The following is a 24,234-nucleotide window of genomic DNA, read 5'->3' on the forward strand; positions in this document are numbered from 1 at the left end:
TGGAAATTGAAAAAACAGTTTTAAGTTATTTAAAGATACTGAGTTCTTTTAAGTAGCAGATAATTTATATTCTTTTACCCAAACCAGACATCTATTCAATCGGAATTTTAAGTATATTTTAAACATTTTATTTCCTGCATTTGCAGGCTTCAGCTTTTAACTACAGTGTTTAAACACAGTCACTCCTAATATAGAAGTGGTAAGCACTTAATACAAGTTTTTCTCTGATTAACAAATAATCAGTAAGAACTGAAGAGAAAAGGTATTTGATATACTCCCTTCTACCTCACTAGCCAGAACTAACTACAAAATAATGGTGAGATATGGCAAGAAATGTCTTGCCTACATTTATTAATGTAGCCTACAACTCATGTCTGACTTCTGTCTTACAAGTTAGGCTGGGCACAGAACACAGTCTAAGGAAGAATCTCTCAATATTAGACAACTCAAGAGAACACTAAGCAAATAAAAAGAAACATCAAATCATGTCCAAGCTTCCGGGAAAAAAATAAACTTTGATGTAAGGTTGACAAAGACAATATCCCTTGGGTGGTTTCTTAATTAGTATAACCTTAGAAACCTCAGGAGACAGAAGTATAGAGAATCCAGCTTCTGCCTTTTTCTTCTAATTCTAGCCTTGTGGACAGCCCAGCATAAACTGGAGAACTGAATCAGGAAGCACAGCAGCCTCCTGTTGCAACTGTGACCTTCCACAAAAATGACATACTTCATAATAACCAGGGGGAGGAAGGTGATACTCGCTACATGGAGAGGGAAGAGGAGGCAATAGCTTTAAAATGATGATCTGGATATAAAAATTACAAGTATATACGTTTTTGTATCCCTTATATATAAATTACCTAGTGGTGTATATAAGCATTTATAAATACAGTTTTTATTTTCATAGTATGTAAGAATATGAAAATAATATTTGGTAATTCCCCAGTATATGCAGGGGACTGGTTCCAGGACCCCCACCTATACCGAAATCTGCACATACTCAAGTCCCCCAGTCAGCCCTGGAAGACCCGTGTATACCAAAAGTCAGTGCTCCATACAGGTGGGGTTTCACATCCCTCAATAGTATATTCTCCATCTCTGTTTGGCTGAAAAAAAACCACAGAAGTAGACTTGTGCAGTTTAAACTTGTATTGCTCAACAGTCAACTCTATAATCCTTTTTTTTTTTTTTTTGTATTATACTAAGTTTTAGGGTACATGTGCACAACGTGCAGGTTTGTTACATATGTATACATGTGCCATGTTGGTCTGCTGCACTCATTAACTCATCATTTAACATTAGGTATATCTCCTAATGCTATCCCTCCCCCCTCCTGGGGGACCAGACAACAGGCCCCAGTGAGTGATGTTCCCCTTCCTGTGTCCATGTGTTCTCATTGTTCAATTCCCACCTACGAGTGAGAACATGCGGTGTTTGGTTTTTTGTCCTTGCGATAGTTTGCTGAGAATGATGGTCTCCAGCTTCCTCCATGTCCCTACAAAGGACATGAACTCATCATTTTTTATGGCTGCATAGTATTCCATGGTGTATATGTGTCACATTTTCTTGATCCAGTCTATCATTGTTGGACATTTGGTATAATTCTTTTTTATTGAACATTGATTCATGACCTAGACACTCACCTGACTATCAGTATATACCTCTGATTAGTCTGGGTTTTAACACCAAAAAAAGAACATGGTTATAATAAGGTGTCAGGTTACTGAAACTGCAAACCAGCAGTTTTGTATTTCTTCTATAAAAGGTAGCCATACCATCTAGAAACAAAAGCGGATACCAGCCAAGTGTTCAAATAGATATGTTCTAATTCTGGGCCCAGGCATTCCTATCTCAGCTCGAAGCCTGTAAATGGTCAATAACTTGGAGACACTATAATATATGAATTATTCAAAAATACATAAAAAAGAACCAAGAGCATACAATGGAATACCATTCAGCAAATAAAAAGAATGATATACTGATATATGCTATTTCATGCAAGAATCTCAAAAACATCATGCTTAATGAAAGAAGCGAGACACAAAGACCATATCCATAAAAGGGAAATCTGTCGAGACAAAGTAGATTAGTGGTTGTCTGGGGCTGGGAGTGACTGAATGGGCATTAGGGATCTTATTGGGATAATGGAAATGTTCTATAACTGCTTTGTAGTGATGATGTGTACAACTCAGTTAACTTAATAAAAATCACTAAACTGTACACTTAAAATGGATGAACTTTATGGTATGTAAATAAAGTTGTTTAAAAAAGAAAGGCCAAGAATGAAACTCAGAAACTGCAACTACACTGCCAGTTTCAAATCTGGCTTTATCATACTATATTTTATTAGACTATGGTGAGAAAATACTAAGTGCTATAAAGTCACAAAGTGTTATATGATTGTTAGAATTTAACAATTCTGATAATAACACCCACACCACCAAAAAAGTATCAAAGTAGCCTGCCTTTGTAAAGTTGAAAAATCACTGGCCTAAAGATTGCTGGTGATTATTTTCTAAATCACTACTATCTTCTTTTAGATAATATTTTCTATTCATTTGAGATATAAACAATGATATTATTTTTACATTTTCAGAGTCTTTCTTACTCCTCTGAGTTGTAGTATACAAAGAATCACAGCAAGAAAGAAACAGAAAAATCTCACTTAAATTCCCTGGATTAATAGATGTGGAAATTCTGGCCCATTAGTGATGTGACCCACAAAGCCAGAATGGGGAAAGATGGAGAAAGGTAGAAAAGACTAGACAACGATATTCGTTCATCGTTTCTAAAACAAGGAAGAAAAAACTACTTACTAAACTGTGGGTGAAACAATAAAGATGTCTGAAATAAACGAATCTAACAGGCGCTTGGAGTTACCAAAATTAATAAGTTCACTTATCTAAAAGAGAAGCAATTTAAAGAGTCTTGCTTTCACAGTTCTATCGAATTCTCACCCATGTGAGAATAAACCTCAGCTTGGCTGATATTCTTGGTAGGCACAGACCATTAAGTACAGGCAGATCTCTCCAGCTCTGTGGTTGAAGTGAATGAGTGAGACCCGCTTAAAGAACAAGAGACCAATTCTGTGGTCCTCAGCAGGCACAGACAGCAAGGCTTTAAAAGGAAAGAAATCAACTCTGCACAAGTTTTCGGCGATCAATGGATTAAGATAAAACTTTAACTTCTAAGAATTCAAATTACCTAATTTGTTTTTATGTTTTTAAACTAAAACACAAAATAAACACAATTAAATAATTACACTTTGAAAAATCCACTGGCAAAGCCCATTCCACTTGGCATTTGCACACTTAGAAGACCCACACTAAATTAGGTAGAAATGTGCATCTTCGACATATGTATCACTGATTCTGATCTACTGTCTCTACATCATACCTATCATGTCTACTTTTCTTGGCAGATAAATCATCTCCAGAGGCAGGTCTTCTCTTTTTCCTTGGTGGCATCACTTTATTAAAGCAGTCTGAAGAACTGCAAGACCGCAGACTTCCTACAAAACAAATTCAAAGAGCACAAAATTAAGGTATGCTACATCCTAACTCTGTACTTCCAAAGAACAGTACTGCTAATTTAAACACTTCCACAGCTTGTATTGTAAATAATTTACATGGTAAAGAAAAGATGGGCTTTTAGTTCCTTTTTGAAAAAATGTTATGGTCAAGAAATAAACCTAGCGATGACACAAATAAGTTAATACTTCCATCAACCCAAATCACACCAGAAATAGAAGTTATTATAATTTCAGTTTACTCTCCCAAAATACTAATCTAAGTCATCTAACCTTTCTGTTTCTCTTATACGTCAATGTTCTCTCAAAACGCACTGCAGTGCTATCTCATGTACACACTTCATGAAACAAGGTCAGCTCAACAAGTAACCCTGACTTTAAAATACACGTAGGCACATCAGTCCCAGCAGTCTTAAGCTTCAAGAGATATCTGATTAAAAAAAAAACAGGATTTGGGGTTTTTTAAGCAGAAGTCTGACATGACCTTGAGCAAAATGTCCACAATTTTGTTTGTTTCTGCCACTGGAAGATTTTGCCACGTTCAGTCAGGGTTTTCAGTTAGGAAACATAACTTTCATTTGGTAATTGTCTGATACTAAAATGTAATAACAGATAAGAATAGCCACTGAACACTTATTGAGGTCTTACTTTGAACCACGCCCTGTTCTTAACACTTGCATTAGGTTCACAGTTTCCATGAGGAAAGAACTATTATTGCCTTATGCAGATAAGAAAACGGAAGCGGAGGGGGTTTAGGCAAACGGCAAAGCCAGGATTCGAATCCGGGCAGTCTTGCTTCAGGCCGTCTTAAATTATAAATTACAAGACAACTATAAGATGATTAAAATACCCCATCTTGGTACAAGTGCCCTCAAATATATTATGTCATTTTGTTCCCACAATAATCATGAATGACAGGCAGGGCAAAGAAAATTATTTCTACTTAACAGACAGGGAAACCTAAGGCTTAGGCATTCCACTGACCTCCTGAGGTCTCAGGAGTGAGAAGTGGTGAATTCTGAACCCCATGCCTTTCCTCCTTGCACAAGCCCTTGGTTGAAGGCCCAGGGCTCTCAGGGAGTGATGAGGACAGGAGAGCGTGAAGGGTGCTGGGGACTGAATGATCTGCAGTCAATGAGTGAGTTCCAGTTCTTCAGCTATGTGGTTCTATCAGTCACTAACCTACTTAGGGTCTCTCATTCACCATTTGAAGAATGAGAATTGTTAGATAGCTACCTCTCAGGAGTTTTATGAAGGAAAAAATATCCATTCATTAAGAGCTTAGGCGCCAAGTGCTGTGTTCGGGTGTTGCTGAAATAAAGAAATCGCTTCCCAGCAGCACCACGGAAGGAGACATGCGCACTGAGCTCATGGCGGCCTTCAGCATTCACTGAACTCTCAGGACACGATTCACCAGCATGTATCATATTTTAACAAACAGGGAAACCAAAGCAGAGAGAGATTAAGTGATAGCTGGAAAGCAGCACGTAAAGCCAAGGTATGAACCCAAGCAGCCCAGCGGCAAAGCCCAAGCTCTCAGCTACCATTTGCTGCCACCTCTATGAGGCCATAGAAGCAGAGAACTAAGGACAGAGCCCTGGGAAAAGAAGGTAAAACCTAGGCAGGGAGGAAATCCCGGAGAGTGTCATGTCCTGGAAGCCAAAGGAGGAGAGCATGCTTTGAGAAGGGAGTGTTCAATTGCAGCACGGAGATCAACTCAGGTAAGGAGTGAAGGTACACATGAGATTTAGCAATCAAGTACAGTGTCCATGGATTGGTGGGAGTGCAGGCCAGATTGCAGCGGGCTGTGGAGAGACGACAGACATGAGGTGAGGAAGTGGACACAGTGAATGTGAATAGCTCTTTCCAGATACCTGCTCTGAAGGCAGAGAGAGCTGTCATTAGCCAACAGTCACAACCCTGCTAAGAGCCATGATCAGAGCTGAAACCTAAATCCCAGTTCATATCTAGGCTTCTATCACTGTGGTAAGTTCCTAGGGTGACATGCTTCAGCAACATACCAGTTTAAAGCACCTTTTCCATTATAAATCGGGACTCTGGCCCAGATGAGGGTCCTTCCCAGACCCCAGTCTTGGACAGTGCCCAGGCTCAAGGATCCTGCCTGCTCCTTCAGCATAAAACCAGTTCAGGCCTAAACAGATGACCCTCAGCCACCATTCCTGGGGAACCAACCAGGCTCTTTCGTTCCAAGGATTGGAGTAGAGGGCTCTTCAGAGACACTAGGCACCCCCATATCGCTCTTCCCATACCAGCAATGTGAAATGGAAAAGAAAGAGTCAGGGGGAGTGCTGCCCACCACCCCACACACCCCATTCATCTTCCCTGTAAAATGCTGCCCTGGTTCACAAACACCACTAAAGTATACTAAAATGTCCAAAGAATTGCAGTGACCCAAGCTTCTGCAGACTGCCAACATACAAAAACAAAGGTTTATTCATATCTATTAATGCCCTAGGGCAGGGCTTGCAGAATGAAAAAGTATGCCCTGCTCAGCTGTAAAGCCTGTTATACTGCCCAGAAATGAAGAGTCTGTCCTGATCCTCAAGGCCGGCTTCTCCCTCCTTAGATGTATATTCAGGAAGAAAAGACATTTTCTTCCAATAGCAGTCACGGTTTGGTTCTTAGCTTCCGATCTAGCAGTAACCCCTCCCCTTCCACATGTGCAAAACACAGAAGAAAATGCACTTATCTCCTCAATCCATAAGAAGAGGAACACTGTTTAAAATAACGTCTACACCAATATTCACCAACAAAAGTTCATTCATTAGCTCCTCTACCACCTGCTTCTTCCTAGACACACACTGTACAACATTTGGTTTCCACTGAATCCTACCTGTCAAGATTAGCATGTTTTTGGTAAATACACAAACATCATATGTTAACTAACATTTTCAGCTTTCTCTTATGTTTCTTTCTTATTGATAAATGCTTTCTATTAAAAGTTTCACAAATACTTTTTCTTGTGTCTGTGGAAAACTTACTCATTTCTGAGACCCAAATCATCCCAGATTGGCAAGTGATTCTGTCATTTATTAAAATTTTTATCTCCTAACTAAGAGGCATGATTTTTTTTTTTTAATCTCTCCACTCTAATCATCAGTATAAGCAAGTGACAGTTAAGGGGTCATTTTTCACAAAGAAAGTGTGTCTATCCACCTGCCCCAACAGCCATCCTAGTTCAGGCACTGACTCACTGACTGTCACACAGCTGGCTCACAAGGAGGATGAGGCAAACTCAGATCCAGGAAAGGGAAGGGAATTGACTTAGGACCACACAGCACATTTGGTCAAGGCAGAGCCACCCTGGAACCCATTCAGGCTACCAAAAAAGCAACTTTTTAATGCTTAGGAAAACAACTTTACTTAAAATAGTAATTTGACAACATGAACTAAATCAACAAAACGCACAGAGAACACCCAATTCAAGTCTGTTTGCCCCAAACCTGCTCCCCCAATGGTTGCAGGGATCCCAACTAAGCAAGAGCAACAACTAGGATTTCTCAAGTGCACGTACAAAGGCACATACTGCTTTGCGGGGTCCTGTTTCTTTCACTTGTGCACACTCAGCAGCTAATACAGTATCTCATTACAGTAATAATAAGATACATCTATTACTGAGTCATACGGTAGACTCTCAGTAAATATTCGTTGAATAAATGCTCCTAAAACATGTATAAATCAGATTCTTCTAAAAAAAAAAAAGTACATTTCCAGAGACTTAAAACACCTATGAGTAAATAAAACACCATCATTTCAGATTTTTTCCCCATTTGTCACTAAAACAAACAGTTAACTTTAAGTTTCTTGGCAGATAGGATTTTTTTAAAAGACATATTCAAGGAATGTTTGCTTCTTAAAATAACTCTGATTTTTTTATGATAAAAATACTTAAATATAAATAATTTCTACAAATTTGTCTTTATTTGTATCATTAAATTTAGACTTCACCGACTTAGAACTTGTATGAGTTGTATTACTTGACTTTACAAGTTTATCTTTAAACTACAAAAAACATACAAATAATATAAACAAGAATGTTATGGAATATTTATCTGCTTCAGAAAATGAGCTATTTTAACCATTTTAAAGTACTTACTTAGGTACGAACATCTGGCATTAGAGGTAGAAGCAAGATATTAAGGCTGATGTTTTAGTGAATCTGAAATCAATCCTCCTATCATTAGAAGCTCTTTCTTAATGTTCTGGTGTTTACATGACACTTACGAAAGCAATCAAAATTGTGGGCAATTTTTGCCCAAAGATTATTATTTAAGTTCAGGTCCATTTCTTTTAGGTTCAGTGTTTCAAGAGAACAAATTAAATATTTTTTAACTGACCCCATCTGATTTCAAATAAATCAGTCAATGAATACAGCTTTTCTTCCCACATTAATCAGAAATACTGCCAACATTTTTTCAACAGGTCTATCCTGGTATTTATGACAGAAAGTCCATTTTAAAGGGCAACTTGAGTTCACCTGGTTCAGACTAAAGGCCCTTTATCGTCTATCCAGCTTGCTATTTTCATAATAATTTAATTACGTAGCACATTATTCTTAACAAATAGTGCCTAAGTCTGTGCTTCACTTCCTTTGTTTTTTTAATTTTTCTGCTTTGTGGTCCTCAAGTAAAAAAGAGTACAAGAGGTTTACAAAATTACAGAATATTTTTTACTTCTCCAAACTTAATACAAATAGATGTGCCAATACAAAAATCTCACTGTCTCATGTTTCATTTTAGTGAGCTGACTGTATCATAGCCTTGTTTCACTTATTAACATTTTACAGAGCTCATTCTGCCACTTCAGTACTTTTTATATAGCTATTTCACTTCACTTTTCATTGAACAATGTCACAAAGATACAGTAATTTAAGTTGATAAATAGATTGCCTCTTAAGATATCTTACCAGTAGCTAATATTTTTATTTCATTTTCTTGAACAGATCATTGAACTGTGAAAGACAAAAGAATTTTTTCCTCTCTCTAAATACTTCCGACATCTATCATCATCATCCTTACTCATTTATTTTTTTATTTTTTTTTTATTTTTTGTCCTCTCTGATTGGTTTTTTTTTTTTTTTTTTTTTTTCTGAGATGGAGTCTCCCTCTGTAGCCTAGGCTGGAGTGCAGTGGCGTGAGCTCAGCCCACGGCAACCTCGGCCCCCTGGGTCCAGGTTCAAGCAATTCTCCTGCCTCAGCCTCCTGAGTAGCTGAGATTATAGGCATGCACCACCATGCCCAGCTAATTTTTGTATTTTTAGTAGATACAGGGTTTCACCATGTTGGCCAGGCTGGTCTTGAACTCCTGACCTTGTGATCCACCAGCCTCAGCCTCTCAAAGTCCTGGGATTACAGGCGTGAGCCACCACACCCAGTCTGATTGGCTTTTTAAAATTCACTCCTATTTTGTGCTATTTCTCCAAGAGTAGCCACTAATTCATTCTCTCTTTTTCCTTTTGGTGGGAGGAAGACTGGGACACACAAAAGAAAGGTGTGAGAGGAGGCAGAGCAGGAAGATATCTGACCTCTGTGACTTAGGTTTGGCTCTTCCACACACAGTAGCATTGCCCAGACTATTGTTAGGCTGAGAGACTCAAAGAAGTACTACAATGACTCAACTATCTCAGATTTCTGAACATCACAGATTTTATGTTGCTCAGTTTTTAAAGTATACTCTGTTGGGTACAGGAATCACAAGGGATGCTGTAACCAGTTGGGAAATGTTAATGAAGTTGACTACTCCAAGAAATTACTAACACTAACTGACACTGACTGGGCACTTACAAGGTACCAGGCAATAAACCAGCATGTCATACTGATGGCAGCAGCAGCCCATCTGGAGCAATCACTGCCATGAGGTGGGCTGCAGTAGGGGAGGAGCAGCAGGGGCTGCACACTCCACGGAGCTGGGAACAGGCAGGAGCTCCACCCCATTCTAAGCTGTGGGGGCAGGAGTTTCGCCCTCCCAGGCACAGCTGCATTCGCCCAGCCACGGCTGCGGACCCAGGCATCCCTGCACTCTCAAGGACTGGGAAGGCCCCCTGCCCCCACAGCCTCAAAAGTGACTACTCCCACTTCCTGGCATCTCCCCACTCCTGGTGCCTTGTCCAATCAGAGTAAAGTTGAGGCTGAGCCCAAGCACTGTCGTGACCTGACCAGGTGTGCACATGCTTGGGGCAACGCTGACACACAAGCCCCCTGCCACCTCAGCCCCCTTCAAACTTTGGGCACCAACAAGCATGAGGGGGAGGCCGAGGGGGGGCTGAAAGCAGCTTGGCACAGACCTGCAGGTGCCCCTTGGCACGAACAACCTGAGCACCGTGAGCACCATGGATGGCAGGTTAATGGCATCAGGAAGCAGGCTTCTGGGCAGAAAGGGGTGGGTCCCCGGTAAATGCCCAACTTCAAGCCTGGAATGGCCTGAGGCCTGGAGGCTGGGCTGCCAGTTCCAGGGACTAGAGTGAGAACTTATGGTGCTTTTTCCAGGCCAGCTCATGGCCGCCCATGGACCAATCAGCACGTGCTTTCTCCCCTCTGAAGCCCATTAAAAACCTCAGTCTGCCAGACTCAGGCAGAGGACAGGACAACCTGCCTGCAGATAGGAGCTACTCACTCCAGGTCTCCTCTCCACTGAGGGCTGCATAGGATGTCGGGAGCACCTGCCTGCAGAAAAGAGCTACCCACTTTGGGTCAGCTGAGAACTGTTCTGCCACTCAATGAGGCTCCTCTACACCTTGCTCACCCTCCAGTTGTCTGCATATCTCATTCTTCCTGGATGCGGGACAAAAACTCAGGATCCGCCAAATGGCAGGACTAAAAGAGCTGTAACACAAACAGGGCTGAAACACATCCCTTGCCATTTGCCACATTGTGGGCGGTGAAGAGAGAAGAGCTGCAGCCCTCTGAGGAGCCCAGACCTATGCGCTCCTTGAGCCAGCGCTGTGACACCCTCTTTGGGGTTCTATGGTTCCTGGTGTCTCCAAGCTTCCGGGTGCCACCTTGTTCTCCTCATCCAGGTGCAGGTGCCCGCAGTGGAAGCCACATGCAGTACATCTGGTTCAGCTGCAGCCTCGCACAGAGCTGGTGCCTGTACTGGCGCCTGTGCTGGCACCTGGAGCTACCTGCCCCACTGCAGCAGCCAGCGTGCCTCGCTGTGTGCAGTGATTGGAGCGGGTGCTCGCTCACCCACACATCGCTCGCTGCTCCGTGCCTAACTCGCACTTGGCAGGTGTGGGATCCAGGCCGGTAGCGCGAGCGGAGTGCAGCCTGCCTGGCCAAGTGGGTGGAAGGAGCCCAGCAGACACAGGCAATACTCAGGCAGAAGGTGCCACCAGCCACAGAAGTTTCCGGTTGGCGAAGCAACACCCCAAGAATCCCATGAAAAGTACTCCCAGTATTGGACATATCCACTGTAACCAAGGCAAAAGTGGAGGCATGAGTCCAAGTATACTTTTGTTTAACTGAATTTCAGCTGCCACACTTTGGGTTAAATATTTACATGCAAAATTACTATAGTAACAATACTTATCTAATTCAAAAGTTCAGGACTATTAAAACTGGTCCAAAAGTTATATTCCTGCATTATTGGTGGTGGCTAAAAGTTAAACACATTAGCGTAAGTGTACATAAATCAACAGGAGGCTGAAGAAACATATTATAAAATATCCATGGATTAGAAAATTACACGGCCATTAAAAAAGAAAGCAGATGCTTTATAAATGTGTTAATATGAAAAGATCTCGAGGATATACTGAGTGAAAAAGCGGCAAATATAAATGTACACTTGTATTTAAGGAAAAAATACATCATCATCATCATCATCATTTGGTTAACAAACAGAAGAAACTTAAGTTACCTCTGGAAAGTCAAACGTGGACTACTAGTGGAGGATGGAAGCTAGGGGTGATAAACTGGGACAGAAATCTTTACTTTTTATTTTATATTTTTTCAATAATTCTTTCAAAACCATGCAAATATACTGCTTTTAAAATTATTAAATAAATTGTTTTTGACTGTCCTTGAGTTGATCTATATTTACTGATATGGAAGGATCAGGTGAAGGGGCCCTTAGTACCCCTGAACTCCTAGACACTCCTAGCGCATTCTCTGCCTCCCTGTCTCACTCCTTTCCCTAGAAGAAGGAGTGCCTGATCTAAGCACTGAGAGACTGAACTGAGCAGAGAGCCCGAAATGAGCAGAGAGCCCAACCCCTCTGAACTCCCTTTCAGATGTGCCTGCCAGTGGAGCAAGCTGAAAGAGTATGAACACTTCCACTGTCATAGTGCAGGGTGTGAAGGGTCAGCAGGTATGCTTGCTTGTGCTTATCTAGTTGTGACAGTGATTCAGGTGAAATGCTTAAAGTCCTGTGCATTCTTGCTGCACATCTAAGTTGTGTTTTCCAAAAACACTGTTACTTCAGTCTCCATCTTACACCTAATTTTCAATTGATTCTGAACCAATTTAGAGGAGAAGGTAGGGACAGTCCTAAATCTCAACAGTCCCCAAAATGCACCATTAAATGTAAAAGAAAAACACACTATAACATGTACAGTATGATATCACCAATGCTAAATTAAAAACCATGACTATAAACATACATGTATGCATACAAATGTGAGAACGGATCCTGCACCCTCTCATTCCCTCCTTCGCTCACCTTCTCGTTCTGCCATGCCCTTCTCTAAAGAGATACCTGCCATTTCCCCCAGCAAGCTCTCTGGTCTGTGGAGGAGGTCAGCATGCAGCTCTGCCTTGCCCAGCTTTCCAAGCATACCACGGCCTGACCTGAGGGTCTGCACAGGCTGCAGGCTATGACCTGTACAGTGCCTAAGATGATACAATACCACCTATGGAGAAAGCTCTTGTGAACAGACATTTAGATAGCTCCTCTTTCCAGGTGTTGTAGAAGAGTAGCTCCACACTGGCTTGGCTGCAAAACACTTTATAGATGTAGGAGGTGGTATCATAAAGGAAGATTACAGAGGAAATGCTGGTGCTGTACTGTTTAATTTTGGCAAAGAAAAGTCTGAAGTCAAAAAAGGTGATTGAACTGCAGTTCATTTGTGAACAAATTCTTTATCCAGAAATAGAAGTTCGAAGCTTTGGATGACACTGAAAGAGGTTCAGGAGGTTTGGGATCCACTGGAAAGAATTAAAACTTCTGCTAAGAATAGAAAATGAGAAATCATACCTTTTTCTTAAAAATAAAGAGTTTTTGCTTTGAAAAAAAGTCTGAAAGAACCAATGTTAAACTGTGTGCTGGCAGAAAGTGACAGCTGTCACTTTTCACTCTATTTAGTCATCTAAATAGATGTCTAAATAGCCGTCTAAAAGACGACTGTCACTTTTCACTCTATTTTCTTTTGTGCTATTCAAAATTCCCCAACAAGCACTGCTATGGCCTGAATGTTTGTGTCCCTCCATAATTTACATGCTGAAACCTAATCCCCAGTCTGCTGGTATTAAGAGGTAGAGTTGGGAGGCAATTAGGTCAGGAAGGTAGAGCCCTCATTAATGGAATTAGTGCCCTTATGAAAGAGGCCTGAGGGAGCTGCCTGCCCCTTCTGCCATGTTAAGATGCAGTGAGCAAGAGGCACCTTCAGTGAGGAACAGACCCTCACCAGACACAGGATCTGCTGGTGCCTTCACCTTAAACTTCCCAGTCTCCAGAACCATGAACAATCACATTCTATTGTTTATAGACTACCCAGTTTAAGGTATTTTTGTTATAGCAGCCCAGACTAAGACAAATTTCAATTCATCTATTACTATGGCCATTTTCAAAAACTTTAAAATGTGTTTTAATAATTTTTGCTGGGAATTTAGTAACTATAGATCAAATGCAAGTTTCTGGACTTTATGATTACTAACAGTTGAGAGAAGTGGTTCTCAAAGTATGGTCTCCAGACCAGCTCCATAGCATCACATAGGAGCAAGCTCTAGGGCCCCACCCCAAGTCTACAGAACCAGAAACTCTGGGGTAGAACCTAACATCTGTACTTTAAACAAGGCCTTCCCACAGGTGATTATAATGCCAGCTAAACTCTGAGAACCACAGGGTTAGAGGATAACTTATACTAATCAAGCTTCAATTTTCTGATTCCTAAATCTTTAGTAACTATGAACACATACATACACACAAATGTGCATGCACACACACACATACACACCATATTAAATCATTTTTCAGCTCAATTTCTCAAATATTTGTGGACTACCTTTCAAACTGCATTACTGTAGCACCTTTTTAGTATAAATGAAAATACTGCAGTAGAGAAAAAAATGGTATCTTGAAACTATAAGAGAATCCCGAGCCTTTTTAGAGGCATTAAAAAGTGCTCCCAGAAGAGATTTCCTACTGGGAAGAAGCTATAACATGGCTGCCTTCATTACTCCCTGAAAAACAACCTCAGCCAAGGAACAATTTGTTAATGGTGTACATTATGACAACACAGCGCATTCATAGCTAGTATTTCTCTTTCCTAATTTTATATTAAGAAGTTATTTAAAATTAAGTAGTGCCAGCATTTACAGATACCTGTTTGGTGATCGTCTTGGCCAATGTCTTCTGTTAGGTTCTGAAAGAAAGATGTTCGTTATTACCAAGAAATCACATACTGTTAGCATTTTCATAAACAACTGATATCCTAATATCTAGAATCTAAATTTTTATCAAATACACTTACACAAAATGACTACTTCAAACGGTTGGTAATTTTGTCTTTAAAAGAATGACTTACCAGCTTATTAAGGGTGTGGTAGATCTTATGAATATTTGCCAGTGTTGAGAGATGAGAGTTCAGCTGAAAATCTTGAAAAGAAAAACGGAAAATGTCAGCGTCATTTATTTCCAACACCGTAAAAAAACAAACTCAGAAAATAAACAAATGTTTTGATATAATTAAATACTATCTCAATTAATTTGACACTAAAGTTTTTTAAAAACATGCAATTAGTGACCTACCTCCTAGAAATAGTCTGACAATAAAGTTAAATTCCCAACCAAATGTTAAAGTTCATGAAATTTTCATGTGAATTCTAAGGTAAAACAAAAAGTACTTCAGTAGTTGTAAAATCCTGCCAGCAGTGAACTTGAACTTAATAGAAAGATAAGTCTCAAATGAAATGTTCACTTTCCCCTCTCTTCCCTAGAATTACTGGTACAATAAAGTAAGCTCATGGCAAGAAAATGATAGAAAAGCATCTCAACATTAGTATTTATTTCTTCTTTTCCTTTTTTTTGAGACAGGATCTCACTATGTTGCCCAGGCTGAAGTGCAGTGGTGCAATCATGGTTCACTGCAGCCTCAGCCTCCCAGGCTCAAGTGATCTGCCTGAGCCTGCATGGTAGCTGGGACTACTAGTGTGCACCATCATGCGCAGCTAATTTTTCTTTTTTCTTGTAGAGACAGGGTCTTTCTATGTTTCCCAGGCTGGTCTTGAACTCCTGGGTTCAAGTGATCCTCCCGCCTCAGCCTCCCAAAATGTTGGGATTAAAGGTGTGGGCCACCACGCACAGCCTCAACTTCAAGTAAAGTATGTTTGCATATATATTAGGCAATAAAAATGTAAGCTGAAAGTTTATTAATAATTTCATATATAAGCACCACTGGAAGTATTTTCATAAAATATCAGGATTTACATTAGTTCCTTCTTTCTTATTAAAGGTTAGTATGAAAATGACCATGAAATGATATTGTAACTCTCCAAGTTATACCATTCTGACAAAAAGAAAGAAAGAAAAAAAGCTCCCTTTACTGAAACATTTTATTTAGGACACGTTTCAGATCCAAAGAACAGATCCAAAGAGCAGGTGCTACAATATCAGGTGTCTGTGCTTGGGCTGGATCCTCTGGGCTGCTACTCTGAACCCTGAAAGCAAGCTGGCCTCCCTGTTCACAGTTAGAGAGCTTTACTTTCTCTTCTAAAGCTTGTTGGGCATCCAGTTCTGAGTAGGTCTGCAGGGCAGAGGGGCTGGCAGAAGCACAGCCCCTAACATTCACATGCAGTGTCAGGAACAGCAGGCCATACCTGTATACATACATGTGCATGTGCACTGTTCACAGTCATAGCCATCTAGAATGGTCCCAAAAACCAGCGTTTTGTGCTGAGAGACAGCCAGAGCAGGGCCTCAAGCTCTAAATGGCCCTCCAATATAGACATGCTTGAATTGCTTAGCATCCAAATAGCCTAGCCATGCTTAAGGTAAATGATGACATAATGTGGCTCAGAATCTGGATTCTTCATCTAAATACGACTGCACAGAGGTTTAGAAAAGTATGTGTATTATATACTTATTTATTTACATTTATATTTATTAAATGTGAACAGTGGTAGAAGCTAGAACCAACAGCCCTCTCGCCACCAAGAGGCCTCTCAGGACCAGCAAGAGGTGCTGAGGAGCTTGAACATCCAACTCTTGCACCTCCACCCCATCTACTACCAAGCCATAGCCCCCTTTTTGTACTCTCTCAGCTTAAATATAGGAAGACAAATGATACATTCCATTATCACCTTAAAATATGAAGTTAAACTCTTGGGCCCCCCAAAAAACAAAAAGCAAAAACTGAGAAAACTTTAGGCTCTAGATTCTCTTTTCACTGAGGGTAAGGGAGGGGAGAGAAAAAAGGGCTTGCCAAAAGCCATTCCAGTAATGAGGTCTCTTCTAACTCTCCAGGCTATGCCTTTGTCATTTCACCACCCTGCTGTTAATTAAACTCCCAAAATTCCCATAAGAGAATCTACATAAACCAAAACTGTTATATCTTTCTCCCTCCTTTATATAAATATGGAAGAAGTAGAAAAGACAAGAAACACAAGTTATCCTCAATCTGGAATTCCAGGACTTTCGTGAGCTGGGCCCAACTCATACTCCAAACATCTTTCACCACCTCACTCCACAAAACCCTTCCTTCCAACCCCACATTCTGCCCACTGCCCTTCCTATACCCAACAGAATTCAAATGTGTGCACACACTCGCACACACACACACAACCATTCTATTCCTGTCAAAAATCCACTTTGCTTCACAACCTGACTCTGGAGTCTAACAGCTGGTTCAAATCTCAGGTCTACCAGTTTATTTAACCTAACTCCCAATTTTCTCATCTGTAAAGTGAGGATAAAAAATTCTCCTTCATAATGTTGTTGTATGGTTGAAAATATTTATCAGACACTTATTACAATGCCTAGGTATGTCAGGTACCCATTACAATACCTGGAACATAGTAAGTGCTCAATAAAAGACATCAATTCCGACTATATTTACTTATACCATTCTCCATACCACGCAGCTGTCTAAAATAGTCTCTAACTTTTCCTAGGTCCAATTCTCGCCTTACATCAATGATCCCAAGGTCAGAGCTTCCTCTGTAATTGAGGCAGGTGGCCTGGTACATCTTTTAGCCTATGATGGTGAAATAGTTTGGATATGTCCCCACCTAAGTCTTATGTTGAATTGTAATTCTCAATGCCGGAGGTGGGGCCTGGTGAGAGGTGCTTGGATCATGGGGGCGGATCCCTCATGGCTTAGTGCTGTCTTTGAGACAGTGAGTGAGTTCTTATGGGGTTCAGTCATTTAAAAGTATGTGGCACCTCCTCTCACCCTTTCTCTCTCTCTCTCCTGCTTCCTCCACGATTGTAAGCCTCTCTAGAAGCGAAGCAGATGCCAGCACCATACTTCCTGTAAAGCCTGCAGAACCCGGAGTCAATTAAACCTCTTTTCTTTTATAAATTACCCAGTCTCAGGTATTTCTTTATAGTAATGGAAGAATGGCACTGCTACTCATATACCAGCAACTGATGTTCATAATGTTGACTGCAGATAATCACAACACACAGGAACAAAAATGCAGATATTATGTTTAAAATCAGGTTCCACGTATGGAGTTTTACTTTACTAAAGGCAACAAGAGTAAACAGGTTCATTTCACAAATACACAATATATGTCAGCAATTATCCATTTCTATATCCAATCTCTATTGCTATCACATCATCATCACTTCAACCAAAAAAAGAAAAAAGCAAAAGGAAGAAGTGAAATCAGTAACATGGATAATTTTTCTTTCGTCTCATCAACATAAGGAGAAGACAAATTCAGGAGAAAAAAAGACAAAAATGTCATTAAAAGATAGATTCACAAAGGTTAACACACACTGGATTTACAGTTCATCTGTTCAATGCTCATGGCAAGTAATAGCCCTTGAAATCTACAGTAGATTTCACCTCCTTAAGGCATAGATGTTAAGGGTAAAGATCAAATGCTTTACTGAGAACGTATTCTGGAAAGCACTAACTGATTGATAAAAATCTCCTTCTGCTCATATTTCAATTCCAAAGGATAAATGCTAGGTTTTGACTGCATTCCATGATCAAACGGCTCTCCAAAGTAAAGCAGTGCTGAGTCTGACTCTCCTGTGTGACATGGCAACTCTATATGTATTAAAACCAGCAATCAGCTCTACAAAGGCACAGCCTGCTTGATAAATAGCTTGCCTACATTATCTTCTGGATTTTCTTAAAACTACCAGCAACTGCTGATAGAGCATAAACTTGTCTGGTTTGTTTGTTTTTTTTTTTTTTTTTTTTTTTGCTTGTTTTAACTACCATTTGCTGTGACCTACACAAAAGAAAAAAAAAAACGAATGCCACTGAGGGTGTCAAAGTCCATTCCCCCAAACTACTATAGGTAAGAGAACTCCACAATATAGGCAGAGACATAAACATTAATAAAACAATTATTGGTAAGTTCAGACAATGACTGTCAATCAAAAGAAACACAAATTAACAGTCCTAATAGTTTACTCTCATAAGAGGGTTAGAAACAGAATTTAAATACATAAAAAGGAAAAACTTCCCTTTATACCATAAATAGTCACTTGCAAAATATAACTGGGACAAGATCGCAATTATAATGGCAACAAAAAGCAAGAATACATATAGGAATAAACTCCAATATGTACGATTTTATTGTTCAGAATGAACAATTAAAGTTTACTGAAAGATATACACGTAGAGAGATATTTCTGGAATAGAAAGACCCAACGTTGTAAAGCAATCACTTCTCCCTTCACTAAACCACAAATTGATGCAATCAAAATTCCTATTCTGCTGGCTCCCCAGTTCTCCACCTAAAAAGCGGTGGGGAAAAGAAGGAAGTCAGGCAAGCCTGGCAGATTGATTCTAAAGTTCATCTGGTGAAATAAACATGTTAGGCCTGCCAAGAAATTGTTGAAAAAGAATGAGGATGAACTTGCCCTATCAGGTATCAATACACAGTATAAAGCAGAGCCTGGTAAACTCTGTGTGAAGGGCCAGATTGTAAATATTTCTGGATTTCTGGCCCATACAGTCTCTGTTGCAACTTTACTGCCATAGTAGCTCAAAAGCAGCCATTAACAATACATAAGTATGGCTGCTTTCCAATAAAGCTTTATTTATAAAAACCAGGTGGTAGGGCTGGATTTGGCCCATGAGCCATTGTTTGCCAAGAGCTGGTATAAAGGTACAGTAATTAAAATGTTATGCTATGTGTGCAAGAAGAAAAATCAGTGACAGAGAGCTGATAAACATATATGTATAAATACAAATACATAACTATAATCAAATGGCATTTCAAACTCCATGGAGAAGACATAATAATTCAGTGAACAGAGGGGCAACTGATTAGCATGCAGAACAAATTAAAATTAATTCCACCTCACCCAACAGTTACAGATGGAAGGGGAAGCTGTTCAAAGCAAAAGAAAACTTATTATGGGCTCAGGGCCTTGTACACTCTGCATCTACTAATCTCTCCAATCTCATCTTCTACCCGTCTTCCCCTTGTTCATTCTACTCAGCCACACTGAGCTTCCTACTGTTCCATTAACACTCCAAGAACACTCCCACCTCAGGGCCTTTGCATGTGCTGTTCTCCTTACCTTGAGCCCTCTTCCCTCTAATAATAACATGGTTGCTCCCATACTTCATCAGGTTTCCATTTTAATATCACCTTTGATGGATATGTTAATTAGCCTGATTTGATCACTCCACAATTATGCATGTATCGAAACATCACATTGCACTCCATAAATATATACAATTATTTGTCAATTGAGGATAAAATTCTGAAAAATCACCTCCTTACATAACCTTGCCAGACCAACAGAGCCCCGTCTTCACTCTATCATCTTAGCATGCATTGCTTTTCTTTACAGCATTAATACCATCCAACATTATATATTTGTCATCATACTCTCCCATTAGAATGTAAGCTCCACAAGGGCCAAGACTTAAAACTTGCCCATTGCTGTATCCCGTAATATTAATACCTAGAACAGTACCTGACACATATTAGGTGCTCAATAAATATTCAACAAATGAATAAATGCAGATACAAAGGCACCAAAGGCTTAAATTCAATACATTCAGGGCACTTCAAGTGATCTTCAAATGTGAGAAGTGTCATGGTAAGAGGAGACTGAACAGGAAAGCAAAGATCAGAAAATGAAGAACTTGTGAATCCTGCTTGAGTGTTTAGATTTAATCTCCTAAGGATCTGTACTTCAAACAGGGGCACCAGAGACCATGCAAACGTAATGACAGGAATGGCACATTCCAGCAGCATCAATTCTAATCAGCAATAATATGACAGTCTTACATGAAAACAAACATAATCCTCACATCAAGCTGTGCTCCCAGGACCCTGAAACAACTTATTTCACCAAACTCTGTACAGGAAAACATTGGCGGGAAGTCTGAGAAGCACACCTGTGAGAGTCTTGGTGCCATGGAGGTGTTCTGATCAGGAGAGTTATTTAAAAAGATCACTCTAGGACAAGTGTGCAGCAAAGATGATGGGTGATCTGAATTTAGAGTGGCCATTTATGGAGATGACTAGAAGTGACTGAGGTGGGAAAGCATTAGGGAAGTTAGACACTGGCTGTAAAAGTGGAGAGGAGAGATTCTGAGTACACTGGAGTTGCAGAAAATAGACATTTAGCTCACACAAATTCAACTCTTCTCATCTGGTCAAAAAAATAAAAAGAAGCAAGATGAAAAGAAATTTCAGTTGTCTCACTAACTGCCCACCCCCCCTTCTACTTAATGAGCACGGGACATGACACATGAATAGTCACTCCATTGGTCTCAGTTTCCACATACCAATCAGATTTTGTGCGTCTCACAATATGGTATGAGTCGAGTATTTAAAGTGATGTATTTTCATAAAACATGGTCCCTAAACTGAAGTTGAAGCCGAGGCCAGATGCTTCAACTGGTGCTCAAATAAACAGCCAGAGATCTATTCCAATGCTGGAGGAAGGAATGGGCTGTGCTGGATTCTTCTGAGACAGCTTCCAAAGGGGAATCTTCTGCAAGTGTTTCCAATGGTATTTTTAACACCAATGATCTTCACCTTACATAGGGACTTTAGAACCAACCTCTATATAAAATGTGATTGCAGTGTAAGGAAAAACAGGATTGCACGTGAGAGATGAGAGCGAGTGAGGCACTCAATGGTTCACGTTCTTTTGTCCAATTCTCATTTCATTAGCTTGAGCGGAGTCAGAGAGCTAGCTATGGCCAAGCTGGGCAAAACTCTTATCTTCTAACTCCCAATCCAAGGCTACTTCTTCCATTCTCAATTATTTCCAATAAAAGCAAAAATATCAATCTATCTTTATACTCTGTAATAGGAAAAAAGCAGCAGCCAGCATTTCCTAACCAAAGCTGTCAATAAGCAAGCACACACTTAAAGTAATTTAATATTAAAGAAAAAAATTTTAAAACTGGCTGAATCTGAAACAATTCACCATTTTTCCCCCAGGGAAATAATGGTACAGAAAAGATTTAACACCAGTGTTAACTTTCTATTTTTAAGCACAATTCACTCTTCTGGTCACTAAAGCATCATCAAAGTTTTTTATTATTAAACTACAGCTGAACAATTCTCTCAGGTATAAAAGTTTTAAACAGTATTATGCTCTTAATAAATGCTTTTCGATGACGATGAAAATGATGAAATAAACCTATAAAGGCAGCAGAAGGAAAGGGTAAAATAGTGACCATGTTACTGCCAAAAAAGCAAAACAAAATTAGACAAAATTAAAGGTTACCATCTAACCTTGGCACTCATCTAAATGTCTCTGGAACAGAACAAGAACACAATTGAGGTACAGGGATCTGCCTCTCTAACTGGGATTCACCAGGGAATGCTTAAGGGTGTTTCAAGCCATGGGTCACATGGCTCAGCCTCCTGAAAAGTCAATTTTACTACGTGATATTGGAAAAGAAAACAAAAATTGTTAAAGCCAAGGCTGCACTGTGGTTGGGAGCCACTGTTTAGATTTGCCTTGTTTCCTTCCTTCTAGAAACACATGCCCTCTTTCCCATGGGTTTCAGATAGACTAGGGATGAGAATGTCAACGATGTGGAGCAGAGACCCATTCCAACCCACAAAGGATGCATAACAACCTTTTACTTGAATCACTGAGATGTTGTATTTGCTACTGCAGCATAAAAGAAAAAAAATTCTAGTCCTCACAAGGCTCTACAGGATCTGACCTAAGTCATCCCATTCCATTATCCTTGCCTACTCCATTCTAGCCACACAAATCGTGAATATTCAAGTGAATTCTTACCTCAAGGCCTTTGCATTTACTGTGCCCCTCAGCCTCCATGATCCTTGACGTTTACAGGCCCAACAGCTATCTTTCCTGAAATATCTATTTAAATGTCACCTCATCAGAGATGTCTCATCTAACGTCTTTATGCAAAACAGTACCTCCATCTCCCAGTGGATTTAGATTTTGTTCATAGCGCTTACCACTTCCTGATATTAACAGCTTTGTTGAAATATAATTCACATAGCATGCAATTCACTCATTATAGTGTAAAATTCAATGGTTTCAGTATATTCAGAGTTGTGCAAACATCACCACAATCCAATAATAAAATATTTTTTATTAGCAGTCATTCCCCATTTCTCCCTTCACCCCTCTTCAGCCCTAGGCAACCACTAATCTACTTTCTGTCTCTATAGATTTGCCTATTCTAGACATTTTATATCAGTGGAGTCATACAACAGGAGGTCTTTCACGATCCTGACATTATATTAAATATTTATTTATGTCTTTGTCACTCTTCCTAGAGCCCAAGTTCCATGAGGATAGGGACTTCCTTTTGCTTTATTCACTACTCTATCCCAATATCTTTTGGAGTATCCCTTATCAGAAATGCTTGGGACCAGAGCATTTCAGATTTCAGATTTCTTCAGGATTTGTTGTTTGTATTATACTCACCAGTTGAGCATTCCTAATCCAAAAATCTGAAATGCTACAATGAACATTTCCTCTAAGTGTCATGTCAGCACTCAAAAAGTTTCAGATTTTGGAGCATTTTGGGTTTCAGATTTTCAGATAAAGGACATTCGACCTGTACCTACAACAGCACAAACCTAGCACAAGGCAGGTACCAATAAATAGGAGAATAAATGCTTTAAAAATAGTTACTAAATTTAGCAACATGGAGGTTACTCCATGACCTCAAAGACTGCAATGACAGAACTGAGACCAGAACAAAGTGGGCTGAGGATCGTATGAGTGATGAAGAAATACAGACTATGTCAAGCAAAGACAACTTGTTCAGTAAGTTGGCTATAAAGGGGAGACTAGAAATGCCTGTGGGTTTGAAGGAGTGCTAAGTTTGGGTTTTACAATGGCAGGACTTGAGCATGCTTAAAATGCTGCTATTAGTTTTGCTTAGTATCTTAGAGGGTTACAGTAGCCAGAATGTGAAGAGGCAGGTCAGATCACAGGTCAGTGAAGATCTAATATGCACTCAAAGATCACAGTACATATGTTTTTAAAAAGTACAAAATGCAATTTTAAGTAAAAAAGATCCCTTTAAAAATGAGGTACATCTCAAATAACCTGAAATATAAAATGTACCATAAAGTAAAATCTATGTCAAAACCATAAAAAAGTAGTGTTTTAAATGATTTACAATACCAATTTACAACTCTGTATACTAACTGATAGTCACTAGCTATATGACATGGCACAGGTCTCAGTTTCATTTGTAAAATCAAATATATTCACATTTGTGGCTAAATTATTAAAACACAAAGATCTGAAATGTTTTCTATACTGTAAATCTAGGAAAAACCAAAACCTAGGTTTATGGGCTACATGTCCTTCATGGCTACAAGTGGGAATTTCTTTTTCTACAAAATGGATAATCACAGTGCCTGTCTCATAAGGATATCGTGAGCATTAAATGAGTTAATGCTGCACTGTGCTTCAAACAGTGCGTGGCACAGGGGAAGCACTACCAAGAGTTGACTATTATGTCATAGGCAAGCAGGAAGGGTCTGCATGATCTGCCCAGTGCAGTGCCTATGGGGGAGCTGCTGTATCTTTTGAGCCCCATCTCCACAGCCCAAAATAAACCCAGCTTCCTAATTAAGCTATTAATATTTAAATGAAACCACTGGCTACTCAGTGGAATCACCTAAGAAGACTGAAAAACAGCAAATACCAGGGCCCCAATCCAGATCAATTAAATGAAAATGGGTGTGGGGCGCCATGTGTTTCTCAAGCAGCCCAGGTGATTCTAACATGCAACCAGAGAAGTAGATTCTATCCTGGACTCTCAACTCAATCCCTGGCCTGCTAGTAGCCAATCCACTCCTGGAACAACCTCA

General features: G+C 39.9%; 1 protein-coding gene and 1 pseudogene across 1 annotated transcript in view; one reads left to right on the plus strand and one right to left on the minus strand.

The window, feature by feature from the left end:
• The window catches only part of DCUN1D4 (defective in cullin neddylation 1 domain containing 4), a 73,295-nt gene that overhangs the window by 39,101 nt on the left and 9,960 nt on the right, over window positions 1-24,234 (minus strand). The window contains 3 exon segments of the mRNA XM_030818947.1: window positions 3,397-3,511; window positions 14,087-14,126; window positions 14,289-14,359. Of these exon segments, the coding sequence (XP_030674807.1) occupies window positions 3,397-3,511; window positions 14,087-14,126; window positions 14,289-14,359 (226 nt within the window).
• On the plus strand, window positions 12,205-12,704 carry LOC105738268 (annotated as a pseudogene).

The sequence above is a fragment of the Nomascus leucogenys genome, chromosome 9, assembly GCF_006542625.1.
Source record: "Nomascus leucogenys isolate Asia chromosome 9, Asia_NLE_v1, whole genome shotgun sequence".
Classification (NCBI taxonomy): domain Eukaryota; kingdom Metazoa; phylum Chordata; class Mammalia; order Primates; family Hylobatidae; genus Nomascus; species Nomascus leucogenys.